Genomic DNA, 22,110 nt, shown 5'->3' with positions numbered 1-22,110 from the left:
TGGGATCCATTGCTTAGAGTAGAAAGAAGCTATTTATTAGGCCTGTGAACTCCATGTCAGACCCTGAACTGGAAGATTTTTCATAGACAGGTTTGGTAACAAACCTATGCATTCTCCTGATAGAAGTCATTAAACTCTACAGAAGGGGACCCAGCATGGATTTTCAAAGTGGAGAGGGAAGCTTCTACTTGGAAAGGCTAAACAATGGTTTTCTGTGGTCAGAGCAACGAGAAGAGTCAACACAGAATGGGAAGAGCCAGTAGTGAAGCACAGGAGGGTGTGGCCAAGTTGGGAATGATCCTCAGAACATACACATCTGCTATAATGTTCTCTCATGTCTTTAATATGGCAGAACCAGGCTGGTCACTATTTTTTTCCCCTCAGACATGACCCATATCTATCCACCCATCCCTTGGGCTGGAGTTGTTGCAAGATTTCTCTGGAAGCCCTCACTGCTTAGTTACTATGAGATCAGCTGATGAGCTTGGCCAGCAGGTTCCAGGTAAGTTTCCTGGGTCTATACATGACTATTTCCCTAGTACCTCTGTGTTAAGGTGTCCAGAATATACCTTTTGGTTTTCTTCTTTGTTCTCTGGGCAGGTTAGAGTAGGAACCATGAGCACATGAATAGCCTGGTCTCTGGCTGGAGCCCCATCACAGCTTGCTACCTACAGACTGTATAATCCTATCCATAACCCAGAGTTCTCACCTGTAAGATGCAATAATAGTCATTTCATACTCACTCATTTAATGAGATGATATGATTAAATACTGAACACTTAATAAGCACTTGACATATGTCAACTGTGACTACTAAAGTGGGGTACTTCTGGGTTCATAGCCTGATGTACCTGTACAACACATGATGTGAGGGTATATATAAACTGACTAGGTCCTACAGAACTTATTTCCTAGGTTGTGTCAGGCTATATAGTGTAGGTATGACAAGAAGGCATTCATTTATTCTAATAGCACATGTGGACACGTATGCAGTGCAGCAGTCCTTGCATGGGGGTGGTTTTGACCCTCAGGAGATGAAAGGCAATGTTTGAGGCAATTTTGATTGTCAGACCAGAGGGGAAGTGCTATTGGCATCTAGTGAGTAGAGACCATGTACAATGCTAAGTAGCCTACAATACAAGGCATTCCTCTCCCTCTTATTAAAAAATTATCTGGCCCAAAATGTCAGTAGTACCAAGGTTAGAAATCTTGGTATAATATCTACCATGGTTTTGGTGGCTCAGATGGTAAAGAATCTACCTGCAATGCAAGAAACCTGTGTTTGATCCCTGGGTTGGGAAGATCCCCTGAAGAAGCAAATGGCTACCTCCTCCAGTATTCTTGCCTGGAGAATTCCATGGACAACAGAGCTTGGTGGGCTACAGTCCATGGGGTTTGCAAAGAGTCTGACACAACTGAGTGACTAACACTTTCACACATGGTTTTGGCCCATTGTAGAGGGTTCTGTAGATATTACTAGGTAGTTCACAGTTCCCCCTGGGGTACTGACAGAATGTCCAGAAAAGTTCAGAGGTGTTGAATGATTATGCATAGAGGAGGGTGAGGGAGTAACAGCTTGGGGGCCATTGGAAGGCATCTGGTTAGAGTAAAGAAGAGTGTTTTTTTGGTAAATTCTTCCATGCAGGCTTTGATGGGTCCAGGTTTGCCTAGTGGTAGGTGGCACCTGAGCCACTCTGCTGGGTGGGGCTTTACAACTGAAATGGGGGTGCTCCAGAAGTGGGGATTAGATTGCTGCTGAGGCTCTGAGGATATGGGTGGGAAGGCTGCAATCAGAACACCTTACCTACAAACACCAGTGTAGGACAGAGAGCTGAATGCAGTCTTGGAAAAAAATGAAGTGGGTTATCTTGAACATTGTTTACAGGAGGATCAAGATTACATCATGGCGCCAGAAGGAGAGGCAGTAAAGGGTGAGGGACCATGAATGCATTCCCAGAGAAGCCCAGGGATAGTAGCCAGCAGCCTGCTGGTCACTAGGTTGTCTTTTGGGGGCTTGATCTCTGTGCCTCAGAACTCTCCAGCTTTTAGAACTGGTCCTTAGCACAGCTAGTCTGACTTCTCAGGATGTAAATTATTTTCAGCTCATATTTACTGTTATTTTTAGTGACTGTAAAAGTAATACATGGTGAGTGTGGGAAGTCTGAGAAATACAGAGAAGAATATAAAATGCATGAAAATCCTTGGTAATCCTAACTTCCAGTAACAAACACTGTTAATGCTTAGGGGCATACTATTTCAGAATTTTTTCTATGCATATTATTTTTTACATAATTGGAATCATACTGCACATAATGTTGTAGTCTTCTGCATCATCTCTATCCAAAGTTAATAGGGACAGATTTAGGTATTGCAAGAAAACCAAATGAAGATAATGGGGCTCAGGGCTCTGGCAAAATGTTTCCTCCTCTCAATAAATCTAGACCAAAAATTCTTGACTGTTGACATTTACAAAACTAACAAATTATCTTATAAGCAAAGCATCAACCTTTAAAAAATTTGTAAGCTTGAGGTCAGAAAACTGGTGCCCTTGAGACAGCTGTAATTTGCTAAGAAATATATTTTTTAAAGTTTTGTTTTCACTTGGCGGAAGACAATTTAGGATTCATGCACAAGGTATGTGTCTACTGACACAAAGTCTTTCAGCTGTGCACAATTAGGTTTGGACGGGTTTACCTTTGGAATTGGGATTGAGGGACAAGTCTATTAAAATATGGTAAAGACTCTGCCTGCAATGCCGGAGACCCAGATCTGATCCCTGGGTCAGGAAGATCCAATGGAGAAAGGAATGACAACCCATTCCAGTATTCTTGCCTGGAGAATCCCATGGACAGAGGAGCCTGGTGACCCTGTTCATGGGGTCGCAAAGAGTTGGACACGACAGAGCGACTATCTATTACTATCACTATCTATCACAGGATCATGACCATGACCTATGGCAAATGCTGACTGCTCTTAAAGAACACAAATTAATACGGAAATGCAGAGAAGAGGTGGGAAGCAGACCTCAGGCATGCACTTGAGTCACAGTGGACATCACTAAGCTGCTGTGCTGTGCATATTAGGGGCCAGAGCTGAACCGCTCGAAGGAAAGATACATCAGTAGCGCTCTCTTCCTTTCCCTCAGAAGCACCCAACTTTTCCTCTGAATGAATGTGGAGCAAATATTTAACATATTTCAAATGCTAATTTGAAGGGGGCATAGCTTATTAGCCTCCTTGGAGTTCCCATAAGTCTGGTCCATTTCTGTTAACCACTGTTTCTTCCGTCGTCCCACTGAAATGACAAAGGAGTAGTGCTCCATGAGGAAAGGCACTGCAAAAGTCCAGTTATCTGGTACAGAATAGAGGGGGTGCCAACTTCCTCTATTGAGACAACAGGACTAGGGTAACAGCAGTTTCAGGGACATTCACAAGCAAATCTCTCTTAATCATGCTTCAAAGAAGCTCATTGGGTGCCAGAGTCCGCAGGCAGCTTCCAGTTTTCATTTGGCAGCAATTGCACCCTTGGTAGAACCGGGGCAATGCCAAGTTTGACCATCTGTCAGGCACTGCTGTAGTTAACTTTGTGTCAGTTTGCCCCTGGAAGAAACTCTTTTGCCCCTAAATGAAAGTCTTCACCAGTTGGTTACATCTGGTGGCAAATTCTCTTTTATCACCACCTCATCCCAGATTCCTGAGGTTTTTGTCTGACCAAGCAAAACTGCAGTAAATTTCCACTTATCTATATTTTTGTCTGGATCTGAAAGATAGAAACATGGACTAACACAGTCTTGGTAGGAGCCATTTCAGAAACAACTGGGCGAAACCCAAACTCCCTCTGAGAGCAGGGGCAAAGGGAAACATGAGCAGATACATGGAAAGCTCGTAAAGTGTAAGAAAGAGAGGCCACTTGGGGAACCAGAAGAGGTGGCTTCCCCGTGTTCACAATCAGCTGCATAAACTGACCTAAAGCCTGGGCTCTTCGTCCCCTGGTTCAGGGCTTTTTTTCCCCTTTGAACCAGAGCTCAAGTCTTGACTAACAAACCCAATCTTGGGCAAGTAGCTGAATCTCTCGGAGCTGAGGTTTCCTGTCTCTACAGTAAGGGGAAGCCGTGGGAATCAGTGTCTTCAAATCAGGCACGTGTCAGAGTGATGTGGGCATTCAGGATCAGGGACCCGGGGACCTGTGGGGATCGGTGTTTAAGAAGCAACATAGAGAAGCGGGCAAGAGCCTCTGGAGTAGACCGCCTGGTGTCCACACTGCCCCAACCTCTGGCCACCTGGGTGACCTTGGGCAGTTTCTCTCTGTGCTTCAGTTCCCTTGTCAGCCAAGGGGGTACAAGTAACTCCTCCCTCACTGGGCTGCTGGGAGGATGAAACGAGCTGGTTTAGGAAGGAAACCAGGCAGGTGCTCACAATCAGTAATTGTCATTACTTGGATCACAGTGGGGGATTCTGATGTGAGGCCTGATTAAGAAGCAGGAGTGGAGGACGGATCATTAAACTGAGTGAAGTAAGTCAAACACAGAAAGTCATATATCCTAATGATATCACTTATAGGTGGACTCTGAAAAACGGGTACAAATGAACTTATAAGACAGAGGTAGAAGCGCAGATGTAGAAAAGACACTTATGGTTACCAGGGGATAAGGGGCGGGTAGGGATAAACTGGGAGGTTGGGACTGACATATACATACTACTATATATAAAATAGATAACTAATAAGAACCTACTATATAGCACAGGGAACTCTATTCAATACTCTGTAATGGCCTGTTGTTGTTTAGTTGCTAAGTCGCATCTGACTCATTGAGACCCCATGGACTGTAGCCCACCGGGCTCCTCTGTCCATGGGATTTCCCAGGCAAGAATACTGGAGTGGGTTGCCATTTCTTTCTCCAGGGGATCGTCCTGACCTAGGGATTGAAGCCACATCTCCCGCATAGGCAGGCAGATTCTTTACCACTGAGCCACTGGGGAAGCCCAGTGGCCTGTGTGGGCAAAGAATCTAAAAAAGAGTGGATGTTTGTATATGTATAACTGATTCAATTTGCTGTATACCTGAAGCTAACACAACATTGGAAACCAACTACACTCTACACTCCAATAAAAAAAATTATGAGACAAGATGTCCCTTTGTATCATTTAATTCTGAGTTGCACAAAGTGACATCCTATTATCTTCATACGACATCAAAGCCCTAAGTAAGGATGCATCCAAATTGCGTTAGGTACCTTTGACTGATAGATGCAACATTCCAACCAGTGAGAAAGGAAACAATAGGCTTTTGTTCGGGAAATTTTTCTCCTTCTCTCTCCCCAGCTGTCACCATAGGTGCACTTCGATGATCTCCTTAAGGGGCCCAAAGCAGTCCTGAGGACCAGATGTTTTCTAAGATAAAGTATAGTTTCTGGATAACTGGACAGATTTATAAAAACAAACACACTGGAACTTCTATATTTGAGTGAGTGTAGTCTCTCATCCCCTTGGGAAGAAGCCCCTCTCTGAAACTCTCTTAGAGCTGCTTTCAGGACTGATGTTCAGTTTGAGAAAAAAAATCTTCAAAGGGGGCAATGTTTTATTCTTTGAGAGTGAACCAAAAGTGAACCAGAGCTATGCCTTGTGAATAAGATTGAAGAAATAAAATCCTGCATCAGAAAAGAAATGTGCCTATAAAACCAAGAGGCTGATTTTTCACATGGCCCTTCAACTGAATTTTAGTAAGTTTGCTAAAAATCAGTTTCTTTTGTTTCTGGTCATACCTCGTAAGTCTCCATGCAACACTAGGAGAGTCTAACAAGTTTCTCATTATGGTATTAGTAAAACCATCCATTTTTTATTTACTGTTCTTTAAAATGGGTCATTTCTCAGCTCCTACCTCAGTGTATCCTTTTTAGCATTTTAATCTCTCTACAAGTGGATTTCCAATTGAAAGTGGATCTTTTCGTGGCACAATACACCGAATACTGAAGTAGGAAAAAGTGTAGCCAGAATAAATAAAGTTTGTGTGAAGATTTCCAAGATACTTTCTTGGCCAGGAGTAGTAGTTCAGCCTGGTAACTGGAGAACCAACTGAATGCTACACTTAAGATGCATGCTTGGCCTAAATAATTAACAAGAATTTTAAAATGAAAATTTAAATAACTGTCTTTTTTTTCTTATGACAGAAGGGACATATGATCATAGAAAACTTAGATGGATAGAAAGAAGTAAAAACTCATAGTGGACTCATTCAGAGGTAACTACTGTTAACATCTGGATGTGTGTCTTTCACATTTCTCTCTCTGCAAATAATTGTATGTGTCTAAATCAGGAGCAGCTTTAAGGCACTGTTTCATAACTTATTCTCGACATGTGAAGCAGTACTGTTAACATTTCCCCCACATAGGTAATTACTCTTCCTTCTCACAATATTAATTATTTAAACATGAATATAATTTATATAACACACCATCAATTGTAAAACATTTATGTTACCACCTAGATGTTTCGATTTGTTTACTCGCTTTCCTCTCTGCTTCCTTCCTTCCTCCCCCCTCTGTCTCTTTTTTTCCTTTTTGCTAACATAAAGCAATATTATGATGAACATCTCGCAGCTGAGTCTTTGTTAACATTCTCTAGCATTTCCCTTTGATGAAGTTGAAGTTGAAATTCTGGGTCAAAAATGTACAAAAGCAGTTGATTTGTTAAGAGTGGCCTTCCTGGAGAGTTCCCTGATGGCCTAGTGGTTAGGATTCCGGGTTTTCAGTGCTGGGCCTGGGTTCAGTCGCTGGTTGGGGAACTGAGATCTTGCAAGCTGTGTGACTCGGCCAAAAAACAAAACAAAACAGGAATGGCCTTCCAAAAGATTTAGTGATCTTTAATGGTCTCTAGCTAATGATGAATGAAAACACTTCTTCCCCTGTATCTTTGCCAATACTGGCATTGTATGTCTGTTAATCTTTACCAGTTTGATAGATTATTTTAATTTGCATTTCCTTGACTACAGTGAGCATTTACCATATTCTTATTTGCCATTATTTTTCTTGTAAATTTCTTTTTCCTATCTTTTATCCATTGATGTACTCATCTTTTCTGATTTTAAGACCTATCTATACATTAAAGTTATTGACCCTTTATTTGTTATACATCTTAAAAATAATTTAGCAGGTTTTCTGTTTCCCTTCAGATTTTTTTAAGGGGGGAGGTTTAAAGAATTTTAAAATGTGTACTCAAACCATTCAAATTTTCCTTTGTGGTATCTCCTTTCAGAGTTATGCTTAAAAGGATTTTCCCCTGTGGAAAATTATATAAATATTTATTTTTGTTTCCTTCTAAAACTTCTATAGTTTCATGTTCACATTTAAATTTTTCATCTGGAATTTGTTTAGATGTAAAGTGTGAGATAAAAATTGAACTGAATTGTTTTTCCAAGGGGTTAGCCAATTGTCTCAATACCAAAAAGCATAATCTACTCTTTTCCCACCGATTAGAAAGGTCACTTTATTTTATACTAAATTCATAGAAGTGTTTGGCTGTCTTTATGGACTTCGTGTTTCCTGTCCCAACATTCAGTTTGCCTTTTGGGGCACCAGTCATACATTGTTTCAATTACTGCAGATTTTTTCATACATCTTAAAATGGGCTAGGGCAAGTTTCCACATTTTTCTTGGCTATTCTTAAATGTTTATTCTTCCATATACACTTTAGAATTATTTTGTTAACTTCAAAAGTCCCATTGGACTTTTCCTTGGGACTGCAGTAAAAGTAAATATTAATTTGAAGACAACTGATGTCTCTACAATCCTCAGTTGCTGCTCCACTGAATAATAGTGATAATGATAATAATAAATTAATACTATCAGCCAACATTGATCGACTGCTTACTGCATGCTTGGCCCTGTTCTGGGCCCTAATTATTACACTGAAATATCATAGGGATCCACCACGGAGGTGCTATTATTGCCATTCTCATTTTACAGCTGGAGAAATCGAGGCTTAGAGAAGTTAAGTAACCAGCCATGGTCAAAAAGCTTTAAGACAGAGCCAGGGTGCTTTTCCTTGGTGGTTTGGTTCCAGTGTGTGTTCTATGCCATGAGTCTATACTGGCTCTCTATTCACTTACATTGTCTTCATTTCCCTCACAGAGTTGTTTAACTTTCTTCCTATATGTCTTTACAGTTTGGTTAAATTTAGTTCTTTCTAGAGTCTATATGCTGCTGCTCTATTTTTCCTGTGAATTTTTTCTTTTCTTTTTAAAAATATAATTTTATTTATTTATTTATGGCTGCACTGGGTCTTCATTGCTACATGTGGACTTTTCCTAGTTGTGGAGAGCTGGGGCTGATGCTGGAGTGGAGGTGTGCGGGCTTCTCACTGCGGTGGCTTCTCTTGTCACGCAGCACAGACTCTAGGGCGCTTGGGCTTCAGTAGTTGCAGCTCTCGGGCTTGAGAGTGTGGGCTCAGTAATTGTGGTGCATGGGCTCAGTGGCTCTTGGCATGTGGAATCTTCCCATACCAGGGACTGAACCCATGTCCCCTGCATTGGCCGGCAATTCTTGGACCACCAGGGAAGTCCCTAAAAAAGTATGTATTTTTAAAATTTGGAATGGATAGTGAATTTTAATATCTTCTTGGCATCAAAAAATTTGCTATGTGAGAGGAAAATTCCCCTCTCATTTTTTAAACGGTATTACTTATCCTGGTCCTTTTTAAATACATTGCTGGATTTTTGTTTACCAATAGTTTATCTGTATGTTTGTCATCAAAGAAATCGATTTCAAATATACTCTACTACTAGTGTCTTGTCCAGTTTTTAAAAAGTCAAGATTACATAATTTTCATAAGTGAATTAAAATGCTTTTGCTCTATTTCTTTTCTCTAGAAGAATATGTATCAGATATGAATCATTTGTCCTTAAATTCTGGTAAAACACAGATGAAAAAAATCTGGGTCAAGTGCTTTGGTTGAGGGGTAGTATTTCCTCACATCTCTCTTCCAGTTCATGCATTTCATTTTTATCTGTGTCTAATCACATTGCTTAGTCTATCCACTAAGTTGTGTATATATGCGGACAGAGGAGCCTGGTGGGCTACAGTCCATAGGGTCATAAATAGTCAGATGCAACTGAAGCAACTTAGCACACACACACACACACACACACACACACACATATAATATATCACATGTTCCTCATCCATTCACCTATGGATGGATGTAAGTTGCTTCCACATCTTGGCTACTGTAAATAATGCTGTAGTGAACAGTAATATGCATATATTTTTTCAAATTAGTGTTTTTGTTTTCTTCAGGTAAATACTCAGAAGTGAAACTGCTAGATCATATAGCAGTTCTACTTTTAAGTTTTTGTGGAAACTCCATACTGTCCTCCAAGTGGCTGCATCAATTTACATTCCCACCAACATTGCACAAGTGTTCCCTTTTCTCCAGATCCTTGCCAACACTTTGTTATCTTTTGATGATAGCCATTCTGACAGGTATGAGTTAGTATATCTTTGTGGTTTTGATTGGCATTTCCCTGATGGTTAATGATGTTCAGCATCTTTCTATGTGCCTATTGACTATCTGCATATCTTCTTTGGAAAAATGTCTACCCAGTTCTTTGCCCATTTTTTAATTGGGCTGTTTACTTTTTTAGATGTTGAATTGTATGAGTTCTTTGTATATTTTGAATATTAACCCTTTATCAGATACATAGTTTGAAAATGTCTTCTCTCATTCAGCAGGTGGTCTTTCCTTCTATTGATAGGTTCCTTTTCTGTGTAAAAGATTTTAGGTTTGGTGTAGTCTCATTTGTTTATTTTTATTTTTTTCCCTTGCCTGAGGAGACAGATCCAAAAAAATATTGTTAAGACAGATGTCAAAGTGCATACTGCCTATGCTTTCTTCTAGTTCTGTGGTTTCAGGCCTTACATTTAAGTCTTTAATCCACTTTTGAATTTATTTTTGTATGTGGTGTGAGAAAATAGTCCAGATTGATTTTATTACACACAGCAGTACAGTTTTCCTGACACCACTTATTAAAGAGGCTGTCTTTTCCCATTGTATATTCTTGCCTGCTTTGTTGTAGATTAATTGACCATATAAGCATGGGTTTATTTTGGGGCTCTTTATTCTGTTCCATTGATCTGTGTGTTTGTTTTCATGCCAGTACATAGTGGTTTGACAACTGTTGCTTTGTAGTATGGCTTGAAACCCAGGAGTGTGACAACTCTAGCTTTGTTCTTCTTTCCCAAGATTGCTTTGGCTATTTGGGGTCTTTTGTTTCTTCATACAAATCTTAGAGTTATTTGTTCTAGCTCTGTGATATATGCCACTGGTATTTTTATGGGATTGCACTGAATCTATAGATTTCTTTGGGTAGTGTAGTTATTTTAACAATATTGATCCTTCTAATCCATGAGCACAAAGTATCTTTCCATTTGTTTTGTTGTTTTTGATTTCTTTCATCAATCTCTTATGGCTTTCAGGGCTTTTTCATCTTTGATCAGATTTATCTCAAGTTATTTTATTCTTTTTGAGACAGCTATAAAAAATGTGATTGTTTTATGAATTTCTCTAATAGTTCACAATTAGTATTTAGAAATGCAACATATTTCTGTATATTACTTTTGTATCCTACAATCTTACTAAACTCATTTCAGTTCAAATAGTTTTTGTTAGTGTCTTTAGAATTTTCTGTGTATAGAACCATATCATGCACAAATAGTGACACTTTTACTTCTTCCTTTCCAATTTTATTTGGATTCCTTTTCTTTTTCTTTTTTGATTTTTGTGCCTAGGACTTCCACTTCCATGTTAAAAAAAAAAAAGAGTGGCAAGAGTGGGATCCTTGTTTTGTTCCTGATCTTCCAGGAAATGCTTCTAGCTTTTCACCATTGATTATGATGTTGCCTGTTGTTTGTCATACATGGCCTTTATCATGTTGAAGTATGTTCCTTCTATGCTCACTTTGTGAAGAGTTTTTATCATAAAAGGATGTTGAATTTTGTCAGAAGCTTTTGCTGCATATATGGAGATGATCATATGGTTTTTATTCTTCGGTTAGTTAACATGGTGTATTATGTTGATTGATTTGTGGATACTGAACCATCCATGCATTCCTGGGCTAAATCCTACTTGATCATGGTGTATGATCCCTTTTAACCTACTGTTGAATTCAGTTTGCTAACATTTTGTTGAGGACTTCTGCATTTACATTCATCAGTGATAATGACCTATAATTATTTTTGTGGTATCTTTGTCTGGCTTTGATATTAGGTTGATGTTACCCTTGTAGAATGAGTTCAGAAGTATTCATTCGTCTTCATTTTTAAAAAATAGTTTGAGAAGGATAAATTTCTTATTTTAATTTTAATAGAATTTCTCTGTGAAACTGTGTGGTCCTAGAGTTTTTTGGTTGGAAGTTTTTTAAAGTAATGATTCAGTTTTACTACTGGTAATTATTAGTCTGTTCATTTTTTATATTTCTTCCTGATTCAGTTTTGGGAGATTGCACATTTCTAGGCATTTATCCATTTCTTCTAGGTTGCTCTTTTATTATCACATAATTGTTTGCAGTACTGTTTTATGATCCTTTGTATTTCTCTGTTGTCAATTGTACTTTCTCTTTTTTGACTTATTTATCTGGATCCTTTCTCTTTTTTTCTTGATGAATTTGGTTAAAGGTTTGTCAACTTTGTCTATCTTTATATAAAAGAAAAAAACCTCTTCTGTTGCAGAAAAAAAACATTTTCTGTTGCTTCCTAACTCTCTATTTTGCTTATTTCCACTTTGACCTTTTCTTTCCTTCTAATGACTTTGGGTTTTGTTTGTTCTTATTTTTCTAGTTCCTTTAGGTGTAAAGTTAGATTTTTTTTTTAGATGTTTTCTTGTTTTAATACACTTTAAATATGTTTATTTTACCATCTTTTTTAAAATGCTCCCTAGTCATCTTGCTTGTTCTCCTTTTTCTTTCAACTATTGCCATATGATTTATCATTTGGTGCTGTGAGCCCATCTTCAGAGGGAGTTATGGCTTCAGGAGTGGTGTAGGTTGGACTCGATGTATACTGCCTCGGCCAGGGCCACAGCAATCAGGATGGCCACAGACACATTGTGGTGCTTCTGTATTATGTGGTTGGTAGAGCATCTTACCTTACTCCCCTGCCTGCTTTCCTGAATCACTGAGCGCCTGTCCCTGTACCCATTCAATGTGTGTTACAGCCCCTGAAGCCTGATCTCTACAGGTGGCTCTGCTTTTGCCTGCTTTCCAAATAGGAAAAGGAGTACGTCAAGGCTGTATATTGTCACCCTGCTTATTTAACTTATATGCAGAGTATATCATGAGAAAAGCTGGGGTGGAGGAAGCACAAGCTGGAATCAAGATTGCCAGGAGAAATATCAATAACCTCAGATATGCAGATGACACCACCCTGATGGCAGAAATTGAAGAAGAACTAAAGAGCCTCTTGATGAAAGTGAAAGAGGAGAGTGAAAAAGTTGGCTTAAAGCTCAACATTCAGAAAATGAAGATCATGGCATCTGGTCCCATCACTTCATGGCAAATAGATGGGGAAACAGTGACAGACTATTTTTTTTTTGGCTCCAAAATCACTGCAGATGGTGACTGCAGCCATGAAATTAAAAGATGCTTGCTCCTTGGAAGGAAAGTTATGACCAACCTAGACATTGAAAAGCAGAGACATTACTTTGTCAACAAAGGGCCATCTAGTCAAGGCTATGGTTTTTCCAGTAGTCATGTATGGATATGAGAGTTGGACTATAAAGAAAGCTGAGCACTGAAGAATTGATGCTTTTGAACTGTGGTGTTGGAGAAGACTCTATAGAATCCCTTGGACTGCAAGGAGATCCAACCAGTCCATCCTAAAGGAGATCAGTCCTGGGTGTTAATTGGAAGGACTGATTTTGAAGCTGAAACTCCAATGCTTTGGCCACCTGATGTGAAGAACTGACTCATTGGAAAAGACCCTAATGCTGGGAAAGATTGAGGGCAGGAGGAGAAGGGGACGACAGAGGATGAAATGGTTGGATGGCATCACCAACTCAATGGACATGGGTTTGGGTAGACTCTAGCAGTTGGTAATGGACAGAGAGGCCTGGCATGCTGCGGTCCCTGGGGTCACAAAGAGTTGGACACGACTGAGCGACTGGACTGAACTGAACTGAACTGAACTGAACTTCCTGGTGTCCTGTATCTATATCAGTACTGAGATCACAGCCTGAAGATCCCTCAGGCCTGGAGCCCTCACAGCTTTGCCTTCTGCTTAGATTTTGCATTCCCTTTTTGTTTCCTGTACCTGGGGGTTTTCCTCATTCCTTTGAGCAAGACCACATGTCACAATTTTTACATCATATTTTATGCATAATTTGGAACCACTGACCAGAAACAGGTCACCAAATTGTTTTAGATTCCTAAGTGGTTGATTTATTTTTAAGCAAAGGCAAGGAAAGCAGGATGGATATAGGTATTAACCTATGCTTTTTATTTTCGGGTTATATTTATCATCTAAAAATATATGTAAACAATTTCAACACTTTGGCATTAATATATCAGTGGTTTATTTCTTAGTGCAATACATGTTAAAGGGAATTCATAGCCATTTAAAAAAAGTATATATATTTGCTCTATAGCTTTAATTTTTTTATTATCCATCCAAAGGCTTTGACAGTTATGTTAATATATCTCACTATAAATATAATTTTTTTGTTATTTTTTACTTAACTATTTTTCTTCACATAATCTGCTACAAATAATACATTATTTCTTGAAGACTCCAAGGCTTATATAATAAAAACCATAGCTTCATTATTGGGCCTTCAATTAGTCATTTTTTGATTAATAAGGGAATTCTATTCTCTTTTTTGTTATAAAATGTAATGCAGTATTTAGGGAAAAATCTTGAAAGAGGAAATATATACTATAAAAATGAAAACATAATATTTTAAAACATGATCTGGAAGTGGAAAAGGAGAATGGGAAAAATAAGAGAATCTGAATTTGTCTTATTTTATGGGGACAACTCAATAAGATACTTACATTCATAAAGTTGACAGAAAGATGAAGAATTGAATATGTTGCACTTTAAAATTTATTTATCTTTTCTGTCCTCCGTAGTTTCTTACTTTACTGAATATAAATGAACAGATGAATTAATAAATACAATTTTTAAAAAAAATTTCAGTATTTCCCCCTTAGCTAGGATATTTTTAGTAACTGTTTGAGTTCAGGAGTGTTGCTTGTGGCATATAATATGGTTGAGTCACTGCCTTTCTCTTGTCCAAGCTGTCAGTGCTTGTGTTGAAAGCATAATTAGGTTTGTGGTTTAAGCTAAACCCAACAGCCTTTATTTCTTTTAAAATATGTATTAGGTGAACAGACTGTGCAGGTGTTTGCAAGTTTATATTAGGAAAGGAAAAGAAGCTAGTTTTCCAAGAAATAAAATTTTATGGAGAAGCTGGAAAATACGTGTTTAAAATGTCATTCTATAAATCCATCATAAAAAATTTGCATTTTTTTGTTATCTTAGTATAGAATCTCTGGGTAACCTTTCAAGCAACAGCAATGCTATACTCATGGCCATGCATCTTCAGAGAGGAGTTGGTTCTAAAGGCTTGCTTGTCTGGGAAGCCTTCTTTGGAAGGTGTTGATGTCTTTTGAATTTAATCCTCAGGAGTTTCTGATCTTAGATTTAAGATTAAGAGGAGAGAGGGAAGGTGGACTTGAACATCACAAATTAAAGGAGGAAAAAAAAAAAAATGGAAAGATTCTGCAGAGGGTGCATGTCCAACTTTCACACTATGACAGGATACTTGAAAATGTTTTCAAAAAGCAAGTACTTTCTGGATACGTGAGGGCATTTCTAAGTATTAGGAAAAAAATAACTGAATTATTTCAAATCTTTGCAGTTTCTCCATATACAGGAATTCCAGATGTAAAGAAACCATTGCATATCTTTGTTTAAATATTCATATGGGTTTTGAGATGCTAAAGAGGGAAAAAGGCATACCCTTCAGTTCTTCCTTTTTAAAAACAGGATAGTAGCTACTCCACAATGCTAACAGGAGGACAAAACCAGTGTGAAAGGTCAATAAATGAGTATGCTCTCCATCTTCTTTGTCTTTCTACCTCCTAGGGCTGTTGTGGTAAAAAGATGTGAGGTATTTAAAAGGTCCTAGCACTGTAGAAAATACAGTATATGATTGCTGTTTACTGCTGCAGATACTGAAACAGTAATTATCTGTGGGATGAATGCCAGATGTAAATAATAACAGGGACTCCTGGCCATCTGTCTTAACATAACCCATCTGCCCCCATCTTTCCTGGACAGTAATCTGAGTCACACATGTCTTTAACTTCCCTGCTACAAATGTCTTGTGAATGTGCCAATGTTGTGATAATTCATTTTTCCCATGAAATACACTTAGTTTTACATCCATCTTTCTGTATCTCAGGTCAGGTATCTCCCTGATGAGATTTTTTTGGCTTTTGGTTTACTCAGAATTAATCAATTTGGAACACCTATTGTTTTCCTCTTTTTGTTTGGAGAGTCCTGGTATCTCACTAAGCTCCAATGTGGAGCTTTGTAAGCCCTAACCAGTCAGGGCCACCACTGCCACCTGAGAGTTTGGAACTTGGTACAGGTATGCTGGCGGACTGGGAAACAAGTACCCGCTGCCTCTCCTCATGGGAGCAAGGGGCCTGCAGGGGCCAGTTATACCCTTTGCTGGCGGCCTTTCTGGCAGGGAGGACCCTTCTCTGTAGTTTCCTGGGTGTGGCTTTTCGGGGAGATAGGCTGGGAGCTCCCCCTTCCCAGAAGCCAGCAGCAGAAACCCCCAAACTCCGCAAGAACTTACTGAGCGTGACTGACTCGTTGATCTTAAAGCTGCAGAGGACCCTGTCCACGTTGCGGGCGTGTCGGAAGCCATTCCCTCTCACGACTACTTGAAATGATTCTGAAACAAAGAATAATGACAAGACACCTTAATTGACTGCACAACGTTAACCTTACATTTTCCATCTGCCCTGATTTAGGGTACTTGTTAACTATTCATCAGGCTTAAAACATTCAAAAGCAGTTCAAGCTGGGAAACAGGAGCATCCATGAGGGAGCCTTTCACCACCTAATCACTACCTTCTCACTAGTTGTCCACAGGAAGGCACAGACTTCTTACTTTAAATTCCCACCTTGGCTTTGCCTTTACTGTTCGTCCGCCCTGGAGTGCCTCTCCCTCACCTGTGTCCTGCAAACCTTACCCATCTCTCAAGTCGTGGCAGTTTTAAAACCTATGATGTCTGCCGCCAGCAGGCCTCTTGTATCTCTTTTATACATTGGATGCAGAGGAAAGGATTTCTTTAGAACTCAAGGTGCCTAGGGTTTTTGAAGACCACTGTCTTCTGGCATTCACAGTCTGCCCTGAATAGTGTAGCATGTGACTAGGTGTCATTTGACATTGTCCTTTTGTCTTTTCTTCCACAGCTAGAAAAGCATTCCTTTGTGTTTAGAATTTGTTTGACAACAGTTTCAGCTCTCCTGTCTCTGCAGGGCACACAGTAGGAAAACATAGTGTTAGGTGGGAGTAACTGTACTCACCAGAGAAGACAAGTCTTATTTATGGGTGGCCAGTTGTCAAGCATTTCCCTTTTGAACTGACATAGGTCCTAGTGCAGTTAATGCTCTCTTCTCTCCAAATAGAAGAGCTAATATAGCTCACTGGCCTCTAGCCCTGCATGTTAATTTCATGTTGGCATAATTCATGCTGAATTAACACAATATCTTCATAAAGTAAAAATAATGATCCTCTTACTAAGGGGAAAAAAACAACTAATTAATTTATTAAATGTTTAGGAATATTTGCTTAAGTTTGATGGTAACTAATAGCCAATACTTCATTTTCTTTTATTTTTGTCATCCTTTTGTATATAAAAATTGGGGCATGGGATAATGCTGTGTGGCATTAAAAAAAAAAGAAAAAGCCTAAAAGTTAAAAGTCAAAGTACAATATTTGTGAAAGTGGATTTGGCAGTGTAAAGTTTCAAATGGAGATTTTCATTGGAGGAAGAATGGAATTAAAGGACTAGCATAGGGGACTCTTCCAAACTTTAATAAATGGCATGAATGTATGTCACCTTCATTCCCAGGAAACTCATTTAGGGGTCATGTTTGCCAAGAGAATAATAACTGATATCAATTGCTCCCTCTTTGTGTGCCAGACTCTGTACTAAGTGTTGTAAATGTCTGATGTCATTTAAACCTCACTACAGGGAGGTACAAATGAGAAAAACAAGCTTAGCGAGGTTAAATAGCTGGTCCCAGATCACACAGCTGGTAGTCAGGATTAGAACTGGAATCCAGGTCTGTCAGGTGTCAAGTGTCATGTGCTTAGAACTCAGCCATGCTCTTTACCATTATGCTAAAATGAATCCTCAATGTCTTGTGACATATGACTCATTTGGAGATTAACACTGTGATTTTTTTTAAAGCTTACTTTATTTTTATTTTGGGCAGGTTTGCCCGTTTTGCAGGTAAGTGGAGCTGGCCTGGCTGGGAGGCGGAGAACCCAAAGTAAAGGAAAGGAACCTAGAGGCACTAAGTGTGCCACAAGGAGAAACAAGTTAGCACAGAGTGCTGTTGAGAGCTATGAATGAACTTCACTATAAGGAAACTGAATTGTAAATGACTTGCCCAAGATCAAGTAATCTGTAATTGGTGAACAGCAAAACTGGGTACTAATATATGAGTATTCACTGCCTTAGTTTTGAACTATATTAAGGTCATGGGCACATGGCTTTTTCAGATCCAATTACCAGGCTACCTGATGCCAGCTATGACTGTTTTGAAACAATGCACGAAGAAGAATGCCAAATTCTCACTTTGTTCCTTATTACATACCCCAGACTGGGAGGCCCATCTATATGGTCCCCTCTGACTCCCCAGGGTGGGGGGCACTGGCCTGCTGTGTTCTTCCCTCAACCAGCTGAGGATTCAAGCCATCTTTCTAGTTCCTCCAAACTCTGTCTTTGTAATTTTTTATTTGGCTTCAGTGGCCAGAGAAAGCCAAGATTTTGGTGGTAACAAACAGGGGCTTATAGTCTGGGGATGTGATGAGGAACAAAGTAGTGAGAGTTTTCTGTCCTTCTCCTTCTTGTATTGTTTCAAAATACTCATAGCTGGCATCATGAAGACAGGTAATTAGTCTCTGTTAGCTCAGACAGTAAAGAGTCTGCCTGCAGTGTGGGAGACCTGGGTTTGATTCCTGAGCTGGGAAGATACCCTGGAGAAGGGAATGGCTACCCACTCTAGTATTCTTGCCTGGAAAATCCCATGGACTGAGGAGCCTGGTAGGCTACAGTCCATGATGTCACAAAGAGTCAGACACGACTGAGGGACTAATATTACTATCTCTGGTTTATTTTCCTGTGGCCTTCTTTTTGAAATGCAGAAAGCTACAAGGGGTGGTCTGCAAAGGGAGAGCTCAGGAAAGGTAAGCACCAGGTACAGGGTGTAATTAGCATAGAGTTAAGGGGCAATACATGCAGGATGTAACTCATGCAGAATAATTTACAGAGTGTCAGGTTAGTTTGTGAAAAGCAAATCTAGTAACAGACTACAGATTAGGAATAGTTAAAAGTAAAACTAGGAGTGATCAACTCTTTCAGGTGTGTTTATATTTCTTCCCTGACCTGTTCACTGTTCTCTTTCTTTGTTCTCAGGAAAGGGAAAGAAAACAAAAACTAATTCCTCTATTTTCCTTTTCACTGCAACAGTATGAGTATTAAGAATTTAGATATGCATGTTGATACATAGATAGGATTGCTAAATTTAGAAGGATGAACTAAATAGTTTTCTTTATTTTTTTCTTTTTTAAAAAAGTTTATATTATTTTTAACACCAAAAACATTTTGCATTGGGGTATAGCCGATTAACAATGTTGTGATAGTTTCAGGTGAACAGCGAAGGGACTCAGCGTTTTCTTTCAATGCCTGCCTGGCATGTGATCGATGACACTGTCGGTTCAACAAGCATTCTGTTAAGTGCCTGGCATTGTGGAAGAATCTTATTGTACAATATCTTTTTATTCAGTTTAGCCTTTAGAAACTCATTTCTGTTTTTAGTTTGAATGCTAGACATCCAGAAATCTGCCATTGGATGTTTCTGCTGATTCAAAATGTTTTCTGCCTCACTGCTGGGCCTACTTCTCTTATTTCCTCAAAGATCAGTGGAAGGAGAGAAGATGCTGGAAATGTAGGCCATGTGCCAAGTTCTCTTCTCTTAAGGTCATATCCTAGCCTTAGCAGTGCTGCTGAGGGGTCCTCTGTAAGAGAGGATGTCTGTCTGGTTGGGCCTGGCACACCCTCAGGGTATTAGGAAGAAAGACATCAGGAATCCATGAACAGCCACAGTGGAAACCAAACAATTTAACCCCCAGGCCTGGGGAGCAGATGGAGGAAATGATGCTCTGGGAGGCACACCAGAGCAGAGGCCAGATGCCACCCTGCCTGGTACAGTTTCTGTGATAGGATGCACATTTGGTCTCCAGAACAGCCCAAATACTGACCCTGCAGCCTGACTGGAATGTCAGCCCTTCACACGTAGAGGTTATGTAACAAAACCTTTGTCAAGTGGATCTGCCAGCAAGTGAGACCAGGACACACCAGAACCAGGACATACTGATTGAATTACACTATTCACAAAGCCCTAAACCTACCTCTCACAATAAGTACATCTAAGGTTTTTTTTTTTTTTCCAGTTCAGTTCAGTCTCTCAATCGTGTCCGACTCTTTGCGACTCCATGGACTGTAGCACGCCAGACCTGCCTGTCCATCACCAACTCCCAGAGTTTGCAACATGTATGTTGGGTTACAGCTCCTACAAGAAGTGCTTAGAGATTGGAAAGCTTCAAGGAGGACTTTCTACCAGGCAATGATCTTTTACTCCATCTCTTTACATATTCTTTAAGTTAGCTTTAAGATATATATTTATTATGACTTTTTGTCACTTTATTCTCAATTATAATTTAAGCTTCCTGATGGGAGAGGCCATGATTTCTTTTTCTTTATAATTTTGGGCTGTGCCTAACCCAGGGCTGAGTCAGCATCAGTCTGCTGCTGCTGCTAAGTCGTGTCAGTTGTGTCTGACTCTGTGTGACCCCATAGACGGCAGCCCACCAGGCTCCCCCATCCCTGGGATTCTCCAGGCAAGAACACTGGGAGAGGGTTGCCATTTCCTTCTCCAATTCATGAAAGGGAAAAGTGAAAGTGAAGTCGCTCCGTCGTGTCCGACTCCTAGCGACCCCATGGACTGCAGCCTACCAGGCTCCTCCATCCATGGGATTTTCCAGGCAAGAGTACTGGAGTGGGATGCCTTTGCCTTCTCCCAGTGTCAGTCTAAGCTCATTTAATGAATGGATAAATGACGTCTTGGGAGAGAAAGGGAATAAGGGAAGGAGAATGTGGTCATTTATTCAGGTACCAGTCAGATAAAAATCCTGTTTATTTTCTGAGGCTTAATAAGGTCATTGAATGAGAAGATGCCCAACATCATTAATTATTCAGTTCAGTTCAGTCTCTCAATCGTGTCCGACTCTTTGCGACTCCATGGACTGTAGCATGCCAAGCCTCCCTGTCCATCACCATCTCCCAGAGTTCACTCACACTCACGTCCATCGAGTCGGTGATACCATCCAGCCATCTCATCCTCTGTCGTCCCCTTCTCCTCCTGCCCCCAATCCCTCCCAGCATCAGAGTCTTTTCCAATGAGTCAACTCTTCGCATGAGGTGGGCAAAGTACTAGAGTTTCAGCTTTAGCATCATTCCTTCCAAAGAACACCCAGGGCTGATCTCCTTTAGAACTCATTAGTTATTAGGGAAATATAAATCAAAATCCCTCCACACTCTCCAGAATGGCTGTAATAAAAGAGATGAACAATAACAACTGTTGGTGAAGAAATTAGACCCTCTGTACCTTGCTGGTGGGAATGTAAATTGGTGCAGTTGCTTTGTAAAATAGTTTGACAGTTCCTCAAAAAGCTAAACCTAGAATTACTATATGACCCAGAAATTCTATCCCTAGGTATACACTCAAGAGACTTGAAAATGTATGTCTACACAAAAGCTTGTACATGAGTGTTCACAGTAGCATTATTCATAATAGCCAAAAGGTGGAAATAATGCAAGTATCCATCAAATGATGAATATGGTGTTCATACAATGGAATATTATTCATCCATATAAAGTAAGTTCTGACACATACTGTGATGTGGATGAATCTTGAAAATATCATGCCAAATAAAAGAAGCCAGACACCCATTCCCTTTCATTTCCATATGAATAGCTCAGATTAGCAGATCCAGAAAGACAGAATATTGTCTGGCAGTTGCCAGGGCTGGAGAGAGGAAGAAATGGGGTGTGACTGCTTAAAGAGTAAGATTATGAATATATTCTGGAATTAGATAGTGGTTATAGCTGTACGACTTTGTGAGTATATCAAACATTACTGAATTGTGGAGGAAGCACAAGCTGCAATCAAGATTGATGGGAGAAATATCAATAACCTCAGATATGCAGATGACACCACCCTGATGGCAGAAAGTGAAGAAGAACTAAAGAGCCTCTTGATGAAAGTAGAAGAGGAGAGTGAAAAAGTTGGCTTAAAGCTCAACATTCAGAAAACTAAGATCATGGCATCCAGTCCCATCACTTCATGGCAAATAGATGGGGAAACAGTGACACGGTGGTTGACTTTATTTTTTTGGGCTCCAAAATCACTGCAGATGGTGACTGCAGCCATGAAATTAAAAGATGCTTGCTCCCTGGAAGGAAAGTTATGACCAACCTAGATAGCATATTAAAAAGCAGAGACATTATTTTGCCAACAAAGGTCGTCTAGTCAAGGCTATGGTTTTTCCAGTAGTCATGCATGGATGTGAGAGTTGGACTATAAAAAAGCTGAGTGCCGAAGAATTGATGCTTTTGAACTGTGGTGTTGGAGAAAACTCTGGAGAGTCCCTTGGACTGTAAGGAGATCCAACCAGTCCATCCTAAAGGAGATCAGTCCTAGGTGTTTTTTGGAAGGACTGATGTTGAAGCTGAAACTCCAATACTTTGGCCACC

General features: G+C 39.8%; 1 protein-coding gene across 2 annotated transcripts in view; it reads right to left on the bottom strand.

The window, feature by feature from the left end:
- Positions 1–22,110, bottom strand: part of ANTXR1 (ANTXR cell adhesion molecule 1) — a 258,255-nt gene that overhangs the window by 147,621 nt on the left and 88,524 nt on the right. For both annotated transcript variants that reach the window (XM_061432860.1, XM_061432861.1), the window contains one exon: positions 15,855–15,953. In XM_061432860.1, coding sequence (XP_061288844.1) covers positions 15,855–15,953 — 99 coding nt within the window. The remainder of the gene's footprint in view (positions 1–15,854; positions 15,954–22,110) is intronic.

Source organism: Bos javanicus, chromosome 11 (genome assembly GCF_032452875.1).
Source record: "Bos javanicus breed banteng chromosome 11, ARS-OSU_banteng_1.0, whole genome shotgun sequence".
NCBI classification, from domain to species: domain Eukaryota; kingdom Metazoa; phylum Chordata; class Mammalia; order Artiodactyla; family Bovidae; genus Bos; species Bos javanicus.
This window is presented reverse-complemented; position numbering and strand designations above follow the sequence as displayed.